The 13275-nt window shown below is 44.6% G+C and overlaps 1 protein-coding gene across 5 annotated transcripts in view; it reads left to right on the top strand.

Moving 5' to 3' along the window:
• LSAMP (limbic system associated membrane protein) overlaps positions 1 to 13275 on the top strand; it is a gene marked incomplete at its 5' end in the record, with an annotated part of 966571 nt that overhangs the window by 510333 nt on the left and 442963 nt on the right. The window contains one exon of one of the 5 annotated variants that reach the window (XM_080577199.1): positions 7512 to 7816. The exons of the other annotated variants lie outside the window; for them this stretch is intronic. Coding sequence (XP_080433325.1) covers positions 7714 to 7816 — 103 coding nt within the window. Of the gene's footprint in view, positions 1 to 7511; positions 7817 to 13275 lie in introns of those variants that run through there. 5 annotated transcript variants of the gene reach the window in all.

The following is a 13275-nucleotide window of genomic DNA, read 5'->3' as shown; positions in this document are numbered from 1 at the left end:
TTTAGCTAACTAGGCATGAATTAAGCGGAGAAACACTCTTTCACGTTGCAGAGTCATCAGTTTCCATAACTCATCAACCTGGAATCCACATATGAATTGGTAACAAACCTCAGCCTGGTGGTTCAGGGAGCATTTTGGGGGAAAAAAAAAAAAAAGAGCTTTCTCTGCTCAGACCAAAACAGATACACAGAGGATCAGTCATCAGTTTTCCAGATTGATTTTTAGGATTCAGGTGTAAGGGTAGCACTCAAAGAGATAAGAGAGGAGCTGTGACGTTAGCATCTTCAAATCTGGTGGCTGAGATGTCGAAAATATTTCTGGGTGAGAAGGCAGTAACTAGCAAGGTACCCGGTCAGGAGGACGAGGCTAGATTTGTGCTGTGTCTTACACATGCAGAGATGCAGGTTGTTGCCAGCTTTGTGACCGGAGAACTGCAGTGGAGGAAGCAGCTCAAGGCAGTGTGAACCCTGGATTGCTACCTCTCACAGCTCAGCCATTTCAGTGGAGATGTAGGCAACATTTCCTAATACAAGTTCCTAAGTTGTGTTTACTATTTCTTTTACTTGTATTTTTTTTTTTTTTTTGGTTCTGGTCTGTAACTTGAAAACCTGACGTGTTAAGTACTGCTAAGTGTACTTCTGCCTTGACCTGAATATTAAGTTTATCCTCTACTGAAAGGATGGGAGAGCAGTGAGTGGGGTAAAATAGACAAAGTGAGCAGTCTCCCTGGAGGTGGTGAGTCAGAGTAAACCAATTATATGCAGGCGGTCCTCAAGGAATGGCACCTCACGATATCTTTAATGAGCTTGGGGGCAGGGAGTGGTTTCCATCACTCTGTGAAGGAGCAGACTGATGGCTTTTTGCAAGGGAATTCCCTCTGGCGAGCAGGAACTCGTGTCCCTCTGAAAAAGTCTAACAGCTGAGATTAAGCATCCCCCCTACCCTGGCCCCAAATAAGCCTGAAATTACCTACCAATTTTCCCATGTGTTGCATGGAGGAAGTTAAGGACCTCAAAATGGCATTCACCCAAAATAATGTTCTGGGTAGATGTGCCTGGGTTAGCAACAAGGATAGGAGGGTCTGAAAGCTCAAACATTTTGTTTAGGTTGCTGAACAAAACGAGACATCGTTTTGGCCCAGTTTCTTCCCTGCGTTAGAGGGTTTGCATGAACCTCTCCTGTTCCTAAGCCATGCAGGATAGACAGCATCTGACCTTCCTGTTTACACTCTGTAAAAACTTTGTTATTTGAAGATTTAGAAACTTTGTTGTTTGAAAATTTAGAAGTTATGACTAATTTTGTCTAGGAGAGCAGAAATGAACAGCACTTATGCCACCTTCATATTGAGCTTGTAAATTGCTTGCAGAGGCCAAGAGCGCTTGCTCCCCGTCTGCAGAAAAAGAGGGTTGTTTTTTTTTTTTCCTGAAAAACAAAAAACACTTTGAAATCTCCCTTTTCACTGATGTATTTTCAAAGAAAATTTTTCCAAGCATGAACTAAGCCCAATTAACGTAATATCTGCCTGAAGCAGTTTCACTGAGGTAGATATCTACCTCCAGTCATTTAATGTGATGTTAACTCTGAAACCTAATCACTTGATGTTAATGTCAGTGGTCTTTACTGTTTACCTACTCCTTATTCTGGCAAAATCTGTGGAGGGTCAAGGCTTATCCATAGCTGCTGTGATGGCTGGCAGCAAACAAGTGGACCTCGTGGAGGCTTTCCTACATGGAGGAATTCAAATTTCTGTCCTTCAGCTCTCAAGCTATGTTCAACAGCACCTCGTTACTAAATAGGATCCTGGGACCAGAATATTTAACCATGGTCTGCTGAAAATCTGCCATCCCCATGGGTCCTCGCTGTTGTAAGCCCACAGTCTCTGTAAGAAAATCTATTGCATGTCAAAAAGACAAGAGCTATAGAAAATAACTGGAATATAATGCCGAAGTAAATAACACCAGAAATTCAGTATGAGTTGCATTATTAATTATATGAATAACGAGGACATAATATTCAACTGGCATCCTTAAAAGTGCCTCTAAATCTGCTGCAGCAGTTGCCACGTGCCTGGAGGTTGCTTTAACTAGGGGCCCTTCCCAGAGTTTCAGTCTGGTTTGCTACAGAGAACACAAGGCTCGGCTCCCCCGCGTTGCTCCTAGGGTTAGGGGACTAATTAACTGGTATTTGAAAAGCCCTTGGAAGATACATATTTATCTTTGTGAACGATAAAGGCCCATGGAATAGCTGTGGAGGAGTACACAGCCCCTTTGCCTACTGATGAGGCGTGAGCATCATCTCAAGGTGTCTGTCCAGCTACATCCCCTTAGAAAGCCGCAGCCCCAGTTGTGGTATCCTTTCCTTGCTTGTGTGTGCTCCCATCATGGGCAGCAACAGCCTTGAGCGTTTTGGCTGCAGCGGAGACTGTAACAGTCGTTCCCTCTGATGAGCATCAAATTCGCACAGAATTAAAACCAGCAGACACCTTGGCGAGCCCCAGCTCTGCGATTAGCGCGGGTGAGTGAATGGATGCTGCCACCTAGCAGCTGAGACGGGCTCCTACCAGTCCCCGAGGCTGCTGCTTGCCTTCGGTGCCAGGTCTCCTACCCTGAAGCAAGTTTGTTGACTATTAATTAGTTTCACAGGTGAAGGGCTTTTCTTTTTCCGTTTACATCATCATCGCAGCATGTCGGGCTAAACACGTTGAGTGGTCCTTGCTGAAAACAGCAGTGCGAAGCTAGGAAGCTGTGTGTGCATCTGTGAATCCTGGCATCTGCGTGTGCTGGTATGAACGTGTGCTTGTTTGTGGGTTCACGCGAATTTGTGTGCACCCGACTTTATTAGGAACGAGAGAAACCTCTCAGGAGATGGTCACCATCAGGGAAGAGACAACCGTGAAGTCCTAAAGGCCCAAGTTTAAAGAAAAAAAGAAAAAAAAAAAAAAAAGATTGCTGACTTCTCCATTTGCGGAGATAACACTGGATCACAGAAAATTCAGAGGGAAAATAGCTGTGTTACTGGTTTGACCTTTATAAGAGTAAATGCAGTCTCTGAAGGTGAGGCTATCTGATGCAGAGTGGACACTTGACCTTCGAGCCAAGGTCTGAGAGATGCTGGTGATGCACGTAGAACATGTTTAATGGTTTTTCAGAAAACTGAACGATCTTGACAAGGGTCCAGTCCCTGCTGTACTAGGTGTGTCCCAAAACTATGATCTCTGCTCTAAAACTCTATGGCCAGTGTTCAAAGAGACAGGAGGTAAAGGGTTCGATAAAGTCTTCAAAGGAGCAGCTGGAGTGCGTCAGAAAATGAAATTTAGGAGTTAGTAATTCACGTGAAAGACTCTATCCCATTAAAAAGTGCACGTGGTCATGCGTCTAAGGGGCAGCACAAGCAGTGCACTGCCCAAAGTTGTCTTTGTTCCTGGTGTGATCGCCTTATGTACCATTCTAGTTCTGGAATAGCTTATCCTGGGGAGGGAGAGGAGGGAACGAGGAGATTCACGACCTGTCTGCTCCTAGCAGTCCTGCTGGAGGTATCAGGTGAAGCTCTGGCCCCTCACTCTCCAAATTCCAAGCGGTATAACTGTACCACTGGCTGCTCTTAAGCAGGTGCCCGTAGGAACACACTTTCTCAGCAGAACTGGCACACCATCCCCACCTATGTATCATTTGCTTTCTCCTCTGTTAGCACTGCTATTTTGCTTTGCTTTTGCCTGTGGCTTTGTGTAGGAGATGGAGTAAATAAACACTGCTTTCCATTCTAACCGCTGGACCTTCCCCTTCTGCTCGGTTCACCTGCCTGTCCATCTGCACCCTGTGGATGTCAGCCTCTGCTGCTGGGCTGTGAGACCTTGTGGGTGATCAGGCAGTCGTCCACCTGCTCTCTCAGCCTCTTTAGCAAGTCCTTCTGCTTCCTTCAGTGCACCTCCCCACCCTCAGCAGCCTCCCCGTCTGCTTCTCACTCTTGTGCCACGTGTTCATAGCTCTGCCCTTTGCCTTACCTCCTCACACCCACCCTACTGCCTTTCTGCATACCTTCTGCTCTTGCCTGACAGCACCTTCCATCTCATGCCTTTCCCCCACCAGTCTTGATCCCATCTGATGCAGTAGGGCAGAGAGATAATCTGTGCCCTCACCTGCCACGCAACAGGGAGCTGAGGAAGAGCTGTGGCTGCTGTCCCCAGAGAGCTGTAGAAAGGGAAAACCTCTGCTACATCAGAGGAAAAGATATGCTGGTCTGTCCCTTGGCTGGTTTTGCTGCAGCCTCGTTCTTCCTTTCTCAAGATGGGTGAACTATCAGTCTCCATCCTACTTGCAGGAGTTTTCCCTACAGCTTCCGTGCTGAGATCGTGTGCAGGAGGGATTTTGGTCACATTTCCACCGATGCTGACCACCTGAGTGACAACCATGAAGTTTGTAGGTGGTGATCACAAAGCTATAATAGAAAAATTTCTTACTCCACACGATGTCTCTATTTGGGGTTTAACTGCTATTCTGTACCTCCGTATGTCCACAAATTGCTCGAGCAATAACATGTTTACACTTGAATTTCAATTGCTTGGAGTGCATATCTGTTTGGAGAGCAGAATTCTCCCAGGAAATGAGGGCAGAATGGTATAGGAAATTGCTCGTCTGTATCAAACTAATGGCCCATCCCGTCCAGTAGTCTGTCCTAACCATTGCCAGTGCTGGATGCTTTAGAGAGAGAGACTTGTAACAACCCCCTCGTGTGCCCAGTTTTACAATGCTACATAATAGGGAGACATTGCTTTCTGACCCCTACTTGCGATCATTTTATACCCTGAAGTGGGAAGACTAATAACCCATATGGTTTTTATTCTAGCAAGCCTTGCTGCAGATGCTATTCTTGTAAGGTCTAATCCTTTTCTGAATCTTGCTAATCTGTTTTCCTCTATAATATCCTCTGGCAACAAGTTTCACAGGTTAATTATACGTTGATTGCACAGTCTTTCCAATCATAGGCACAGTTCTGTTGTACCTCATCCGTGTATTTTTAAGTCTCTTTCAGCAACCAGAAGTGCCTGCAAATTTCTTTCTGCAGAAAAATGAAAGAAACTCACTTTATAGTGAATTCTGCATGCATAGGCCTCGAGTTACTGATATTATCTCAGTTTCCTTTGAATTCAGAGCATGCTTCTTTCCAAGTAATCTATCCAGTGTAACTATAAAGAACTTCTCCCCGGGGTTCTGCCCTACAGCTCATGCCTCTAAAATTCACTCTCCCAAGTTGTCTATAACATATCCCACTCCCAAGTCAGAGGTGTGCCATCTAGCCAAACTACATCCAAACCAAATCATCCCCTGTATTACTATTGCCAGCAGGACATGGTTGCCCGGTATGGTGTGGCCATGCATCCACCCCATTCGAATTGGTGCTGGATTTTGGTGCTGTGTTTTCCAGTCTGCATGCCTCTGTACTGCATTTTATTAAATAGAAATAATGATTCCTGTTGTTCCCTGTTTCTGATGTCCTGGTTTTGGCCTTGAGGGCTCGCTGACTCCTACTCCTGCCTTCAGGTAGCTGTTCCATGTCATCATCTAAGTCCTGATGCCATGGGTGTTCCCTCAGCACGAGCAAGCTGTGGATGTACCTAGGTGTGTAGCTCTTCAGGATTCCCAAGTACATCCAGTGTCAGCGGTGGAAGACAGACTGCAGCTGAACCTTGCTGCCTCCCTCTTGCCCTTTCCCAGCTGCACTCCCCGTTGTGTAAGCATCGGCTGAGCGTGTGTCCACTTCAGATCCCTTTACATGCTGATTACACCTGTCAGGCCAGGTAATCATTAAAAACCTCAGCTTAACGGAATAGGAAAGTGAGGCAGAGGGAGGTGTAATGACTTGCCCGAGGTCATCTTGTTTCTCAGCCTAACACCCGGCTCTTCTCTTCTCGTCACTTCTCAGCTACTGGGCCTGACATGCAATTGAAATTCTGCTGTGACTCCCACACTCCTCTGTTAAATGGCTGCTCTATAAATACAGTTTCTATTGAAAATGGCACATTAGAAGAGTGCTACTGCATAATTATTATTTTTTTGTTGTGAGGTTTTTAATCATCACATAGAGAACCCCCCACCTTAAAAGTCAGCTACCGTACCTATTCTTCCCTCTTCATATCCTAGAAAGAGCACTTACATCTAACCAGAGCCAAATTAAACATACTGGTGTAAACAAGAAAGTGCAGAGGGCAATAACTGAGCTGATTTTCTTGGACCTTCCTTCCAAGAGTAGAGAATGGAAAGATATTTTTTCCTTTCCTGATGAATGCTGGTAACTTTACCTTCTCCCCTGTAACACATGGAAGCAGACGCTTGAGGAGGTGACAGGAACAAGTGCATTGGAGAGAAAAGTCTAGCATCTGTGTGAAAGTGGGAAGACACAGGGCTGGGTGAGGGTAGGCTCACTATTTTAAGTCGCCTGCTGAAGTATCTGTTGAAGTCCTTCCATTCAGATTTCTTTCCACTAGCTCCTAAAATACTGGTATGCTGGAGGTTTTCCTTCCTTTCAATGCTGTGTCCAAAAATCCAAGCAGCTCATAAAGAGGAGTCTAACTACGGTTATAAAAGAGATTTGAAGTTTGATCAAAGACGCAAGAAGCCATTGCACTGAGAGTTACAGGCTGGGTTGGAAGAAGGAAGTGTAGCATGGTGGATGTTCGAGCTGCTCTTTCCTGGATCCATTTTTCTAGTGCTTCTGGTGGGGGTGAATGGACACCAGCCACATCTCCCCACTGAAGCACTGTCAGACGGCTACCTCGCATGGTGGCTGCAAAGTGTGATGCGTTGGGGTGATGCATTGGGGTGCATGTAATGAGCTTTGTGCTCCCGGGGTAGGAGGGGCTCAGGAAGCACAAACTGCTTTTCTGAGCTTGTTGGCAGACATCAAGGGATTCACGCTTCTTTTCTCCCTCTGGTAATGAACCCCTGCAGAGAATGTACCAAGCGCGATGCCTTTCTTCAATCCATCTGCGTAGGGGGGGGTTTATGGTCCCTTCCCTGTGTCTGGGAAACAGGGAATTTAAAAGCTTCTTCCCAGTGAGTCTAACCCCTCAGAAATAACACTGGTGTTGCAAAAGGAGGTGGCCACCTGGTTCTCTGGCTGCCTGCTGTCAGGCAGCAAGGCCTAATGAACCCCTCGGAGGGAACATCCGCAGAGGGAAGATGATGAGCCCAGCAGGCGCTTTGGTCCCTGGGGTGGGGAGGCATCAACAGCAGCAGGGATGGTGCTCGTGAGGAGGAGAGAGGAAGGGCTGACGAGCGTTTGCACCATCTTGCTTCTCAGCATTAAGCTTCCCACATATGGTGGCTGGTGGCGTGTGGAAGTGGGGACACAGAGCTGGCACGGGGAGGCTCATCTGCGGTCTGGGACGGAGCTGCTTTTCCTTCCTACCTGCCCTTCCCTCTGAGCCCAGGTGCTGCCCATGCTGTTGGCTCTGATCAGCTGCTCAGGAGGCACGTCATCAGCTTAAAAGACACCTGAAAAAGCTCAGCAGCCACCTCAGGAACTAGCAAAAGGGGAAAGGTGTCTGGCGTAGGAGTATCTGTTCTTGTCATGTCTCTAGCCATACGTAACCCTTTCTGTTTTAAGTCATTTACTGGCTGCTGGCCTAGCTACGTACATTGCTCCATCAGCCAGCTTCAGAGCTCCATCAACCACTTTCAGAGGGAGACCAAGGGCTGTAGATAATGTTAAAAATAAATGGTGCTTTCTCCTTCTGTCAGTATCTGCAGAAGATCTTTAGAAGAGCTGTACTTAATGGAAATACCTCCCTCCACGTTTACTAAGGGTCTGCCATTTTCCGGTAAGATTATTTACTATGTTCTTACCTGGTACTGTGAAACTCCTGAATTTTGGGAGTTAGAGAAGGAACTATTGCTTTTTGGGTTTATTTTTTTATGTTCTGCAAAAAGATGTGACGGTGGTTTATAATCTGTAATGAGTGTGATCAGTCCTGTTTATACCAGTACAGTGATACCAGGAGTGCATGAATAACATGATGATGGATATTGTGCAGGAAAGTAGCGAGCAGGGTAAATACTATGATCCAGGTAAATATCCTGGCTTCAAAACACACTCATCTAATGTGCAACATCTGCCACTATCAGGCTGAAAATTGCCTCAAGGATTTTGGAAATTAGGTCATAACAGGGAAGAAATTTCCATTCCTTGGTAGCATTTTATTGCCATATGGAATTCATGAGACACATTGCTTTTTGCTTGTGGGAAGGATTGGTGGACAACGTTTGCAATAGAGTTTCAGCCCCCAAAAGCAACTAAAATGTTAGGAAAGCGAAGACTTAGCAGAAAACCTTCAGGATCTTTTGGACAGTCTTCCTCTGTCAAAAATATATTTAGGTTTCTGTGCAATTTCCCGTGTAAGAGGGGAAGAGGGAGTTCTAAATCTCTCTTTGAACAGCCATTCCCTCTCCCTCTTGCCCTACAACTTCTTGCAGAAAAGTGGTACTAATGTGTGGGTGGATGGGAAATGCTGCTTTGCCACTGAATTTCTGTGACCTTATCAAATCCCTTTGCCCTCAGTGTCCTTCTTTTACCCTCTGTGATTGGGGTCTTATGCTGGGGAATTTTGTGGTTTTGTTGTTGGTTTTATTCTTTTAAACATACTTCATAATGCACGGTGCAAAATAAAATACTTTTTGGGTTTTAGTATTTCAGTGTTCTCGCTGTTCATGTCTGCCACACTTGAGTAAGATGAAAAATAACCAACTTGGTGTAAACTCATCTTTGTAGGCAGAATTTTTGCATTTACAAAGCTCTGGGGTTTCTTGTTTTTTTAACAAGACCCCTGCAGTAAATGGCCTTCTTCCCCCAGAACAATAAGGAAAGCAATGTGAAACACCCTTTGTCTTTAAGGAGCCAGGTCTTCAGCTTCCACAGCCTGTTCCCAGTTAGGGTTTTTTGAGCATTTCAGCATAACTAGAATGTGCTGCAGTCTAAAAAATCCTCTTGAGAGTACTACGACCTTTCAGGTTTGGTATGCTTGGAGTGAAGACACCATCAGTCCTGCAAACAGCTGACTCCTCCTCTTTTCCTTAACTCATTTTGTTCGGAAAGTGAACTGTCCGCTCATCAAGGAGATCATTGCAATGTTGCTTTCCAGGCATTTGTCTCCCATGTTATAAATGGTATTAAAATTACCAAGGGCAAAAAGAAAATTGAAGTTCTGGCTATGAATACATAAGGCTTCCTGCATTCGAGTACAACCTTTCTATCCAGCGGTCAGTGGATGCAAAACTCAGTTTTGCTGCATCCAAGCCGCCGTGAGCTTTTGGGAAGCTTATAGCTGTGTCCGAGGCCTATCTATAATACATATTTTCAACAAGATGAGGTATCTTTTTAACTACTGCTTGATACGTTCTTCAAACCAAATTATTTGAAACTGATCGGACATACAGCTATTTTCAAACTGTTGAGACCCTTGCAGATGCAGAGTTGGGCTCAGTGAATTCTTAAGAAAAGTGATACAAAGGGCATTGCTTGCAGACTTCTAGGTATCACTCACCCATACCACCTCTGTTCAAACACCTTTACAGATGTGTCCCAGGGTTCCTTTCCCTAGTTAAATTATGCCAAGGGTTTTGTTAAGCTTTGGTACAAGGATGTAGTGCCAGCCAGATAGGTCTTCATAACTGCATGGGGATTGCTGGAGAGAGCTCAGTGATCTGAAATTCAACTCTGTGAGCGGGCAAGTTTTGAAAAGCTCAGTTTCTCTTCAAAAGTAAGTGTGTAATTTTGCAGCAATGTGAATTGCCTGGAGGTACAGGTACTATGAAGGAAAGTTGCCCTGTTTTGTTTTTTTATTACTTGTTCCTTTCCCTCCATGATTTAGTTCCTTCACCTAAAGGGTCCCCTATTCTTGGCTACCCCACCTGTTTCTGTATGGGTTATGCAAGGGTTGTTTTCTGTGTTGACATATTGGAAAAGGAAATTTATTCCTATTTATTTATTACAGTTTATCAGGCACATGGCTGTAGTCACTAGGGCAAAGCAATCTTTTGCAGTCCTAAATAAAGATAATTTGTTAACTGTTAGGGGTTATCAAGTATACCAGATCACTCAAAGTGAACTTAAGCGTATTCACACGATTAAAGCTGAATATGTGGGCTCAGACACGTAGTGGTTGTTTTGCAGAGAGGGAAGATGTATTAAAGTAGGATTCTCACCATCTGCTGTAGCGGAGGAGACCCTGGCTGACAAGACAGCTGAACAAAATGAGGATCGAGTGAGTCCAAATAAAAATGTTTGATCAGATTCTTAGAGTACAAAAGAATCCGAGATTTGGGATTTAAGGCCTTACCTGGTTATAAAAACTGACTGAGAGGCAGAAACCACCTTAAAAGATTGCATGGCCCAAGCTGTCCTTGCCTTGCAGTAGTAATCATTCTCTGTTCATTTTTATAGCCCTACAGTGGAGGGAACTAAAGAGGGATAATGGCTGATTGGTTTTCTGCCACCACATAATTGCACTGTCTTTCTCCAGGCAAAAGAAGGCAGAGTCTCTTGCTGTTTGTCCTTTTAGGTCTTTATTTTACTGTATTCATGTGGCATCACGTTTCTGGATGCATGTGCAATCATGTGCTAGCGAAGAAGTCTGCGTGATATATTTCCATATTGGCCTTATGAGGATCAGTTGGCAGGAGTCTCTGTTCTGAATTTAGTAGCTGACGCCAACAGTTAAGGAACCCGTAAGAGCTTGTGTCAGTGTCTTGGGCTCAGGATATGCCATCTGAGTTTAGAGGAACTGACCATGCATTTAGTAATGAGGAAGTATGTGATGAATAAACGGGGAGTATGTTCGTACTGTGAAGACTAAGTGTGTGTTACAGAATACTTGCTAGATTTTCACAGCACTTGGAAGCCATGGACTGAGAAGTTTGTGTGCATTACTAAGCAAGATTTAGGAGCAGAGACCCATTCAAACTTAAACCATAAGTATTTGTCCGAGGAACTTATTTTACTAGTTTCTCCTCTTTGTCACTGTGCGGGTAGCAAAGTATGTGCTGAACAAGAGAGCATCCTTACACAGGAGACGTGGCTTAGTGACTATGAACCAAATCAGGGCTCAGGCAACCTGGATTGTAGTCATAGCTCTGACATGGAGGTTTTGGGTGACCTCCCGCAAGCGTCTTAAGTTAGGTCTGTCCTAATAAATTGTGCCTTGCAACATTCGCAGGCAGTAAAGCCAAGTGGCATGGAATGGCCTGGGTCAATGGCAATAAACCACTAGAGCACCCCAAAGAGTGCAGCTTCATGCAACCCTGCCTGCTTACAAATAGTCCCTGGGTCATCCATGTCTGGGAATCATCTGATGTAGGTGCAAATGGTAACAGAACAAATCTACGCCAGCAAATTTGCTTACCATTTATTAACACGACTGTATCTGGGAACATTCCTGGTCATGCTTGAATTTACTAGTAGAGCACAGCCTTAGTTGCTGAAGCTGCATCTCAACTGATGGTCTGGGAGAGCATTCAAGCTCCTCCTGGGGCAAAAAGCAGGATCCAGCACCTCCTATCCTCCTTCACAATCCATTATTTTGATGGGAAGGAGCCTTAGTTGTATGGGATGAAGGGAGCTATAGAAACTCCAACCAGGTCCCTCACGTAGACCAGGACAATCAAAGGACCAGGACGGCTGGGCAAACCACTGTGTGCCACTCAGTCCTTTGTCTATAAAATGAGGATAATAGAATTTCCTGACTTAGAAAGTATGATTTAAGTCAGCACACTAGTAGTCGAGGTTAAAACCACTACTAAATAATTGCTATGTTAGTCAAGCGCTGTCTTTTTGCCTTAAATTGTTCCTGGGTTTGTGGAGTTATCCTTTATGGGCAGGTTTTTCTAAGACTCTCCACATTATTTTTCTCTTATAGTCAGTTCTCAATTACACAACGTAGTAAGAGGTAGTATATCTGTGTCTTTTTCTTCATCCAAGCTAACAGAAGCTTGGATGGTGTCCAGATGAACCATTCACTGGTTGCCCATGACAATGTATATGCCTTTATCATTGGTAAGGATTGTATGGTACTTCCGACAGCTGTACAAAAAGCAAGAAGTAGGAGTAATCCAAGTAACCAGGAGATTTCCAAGACCTAGAATATCTGGATTCCACCATTCTACTCACTAGGCAAAAAAAGTTTCTTTAAATTCTTCTTCCAGCAGCTGCTTGTGTAATCTTGGAGATCTTCCAAAGCTGCCCGAAGGTGGTCCTGGGCATCCTGCTGTGGGTGTCCCTGCTTGAGCAGAAGGGTTGGACCTCCAGGGGTCCCTTGTAACCTTAGCCATTCTGTGATTCACTGTGGGGCAAAATAAGCTCTGATGTGGCAGTCATCCTCATCTCTTCCACGTTCCCTGTGGGAGCACAGTGTTCAGGGTTTTCAGCAACTATCTGGTGGTATTCACATTAGAATAGATAAACGGAACAGCCAGAGTTCCCAATGAAAAGGGAATAGTGTAAAATGTCCATTCACGGGTTTTGGCACAGCTGATTTTCCACCCACCAACTGTGCCTGTTTATTTTATTTTTGTCTCATCAGCAGGTGGGTGGCTTTTTTTTTTTCAGTGCTGCTCTTCGCCTTAGCAGTTTTTGAGAAACACCCTTTGCAGAGCTGAAGGAATCTTAAAGTGCACTTCGTAATGTGGAATTATAACTTTGTACTTGCAAAGTCAGCTTCTCCTTTTCAGATTCCCTTCTTTTGGATCATGCAGGACTGCAAAATCAGTGCAGCCTGGTAAGTGGCGAATTGATGTAACCCTTCCCCAGCTCTTGCAGTTCCTGGTTGTCACCCTCACCCCATTTCTAGCACACAGATCAAAGCTATACGTTGCAGTATCTTTCAAAGGCTCTCTGGTATGGCCATACAAAGTAATTTTAAAATACAGTGCTGTTACCTGAGTCACAAAAGATACTTCTAGGGCTTTTAGTAAACTAGGTTCCTAGAAAGTAACCAACTTCCCCGATGCTTGAAATCTTAGACCTGAAACTCCATGAACGTGCAAGGAAGCCACAGTGAAATTCAATTGTAAATAACCTTTTTCTCTGAAGGACACTGCCGTAGTGCGCAGAAGAGCATTTTCCTATATCTTATTTAAAGTTAGATTTTTTTTATTTTTTTTTCCCCAATAACATAACACTCTCTCTCTTCCTCCCCATCAGTTTTGGTAGCTGCTTTACTTGTTTGTTCTGCTTCTTTGCTGGCCTTTGGCAAGGTCTTGATGACACTAGCAAGATAGTCCTGTGCAC

This window comes from Anser brachyrhynchus (assembly GCF_964034855.1).
Source record: "Anser brachyrhynchus genome assembly, chromosome: 1".
NCBI classification, from domain to species: Eukaryota; Metazoa; Chordata; class Aves; order Anseriformes; family Anatidae; genus Anser; species Anser brachyrhynchus.
This window is presented reverse-complemented; position numbering and strand designations above follow the sequence as displayed.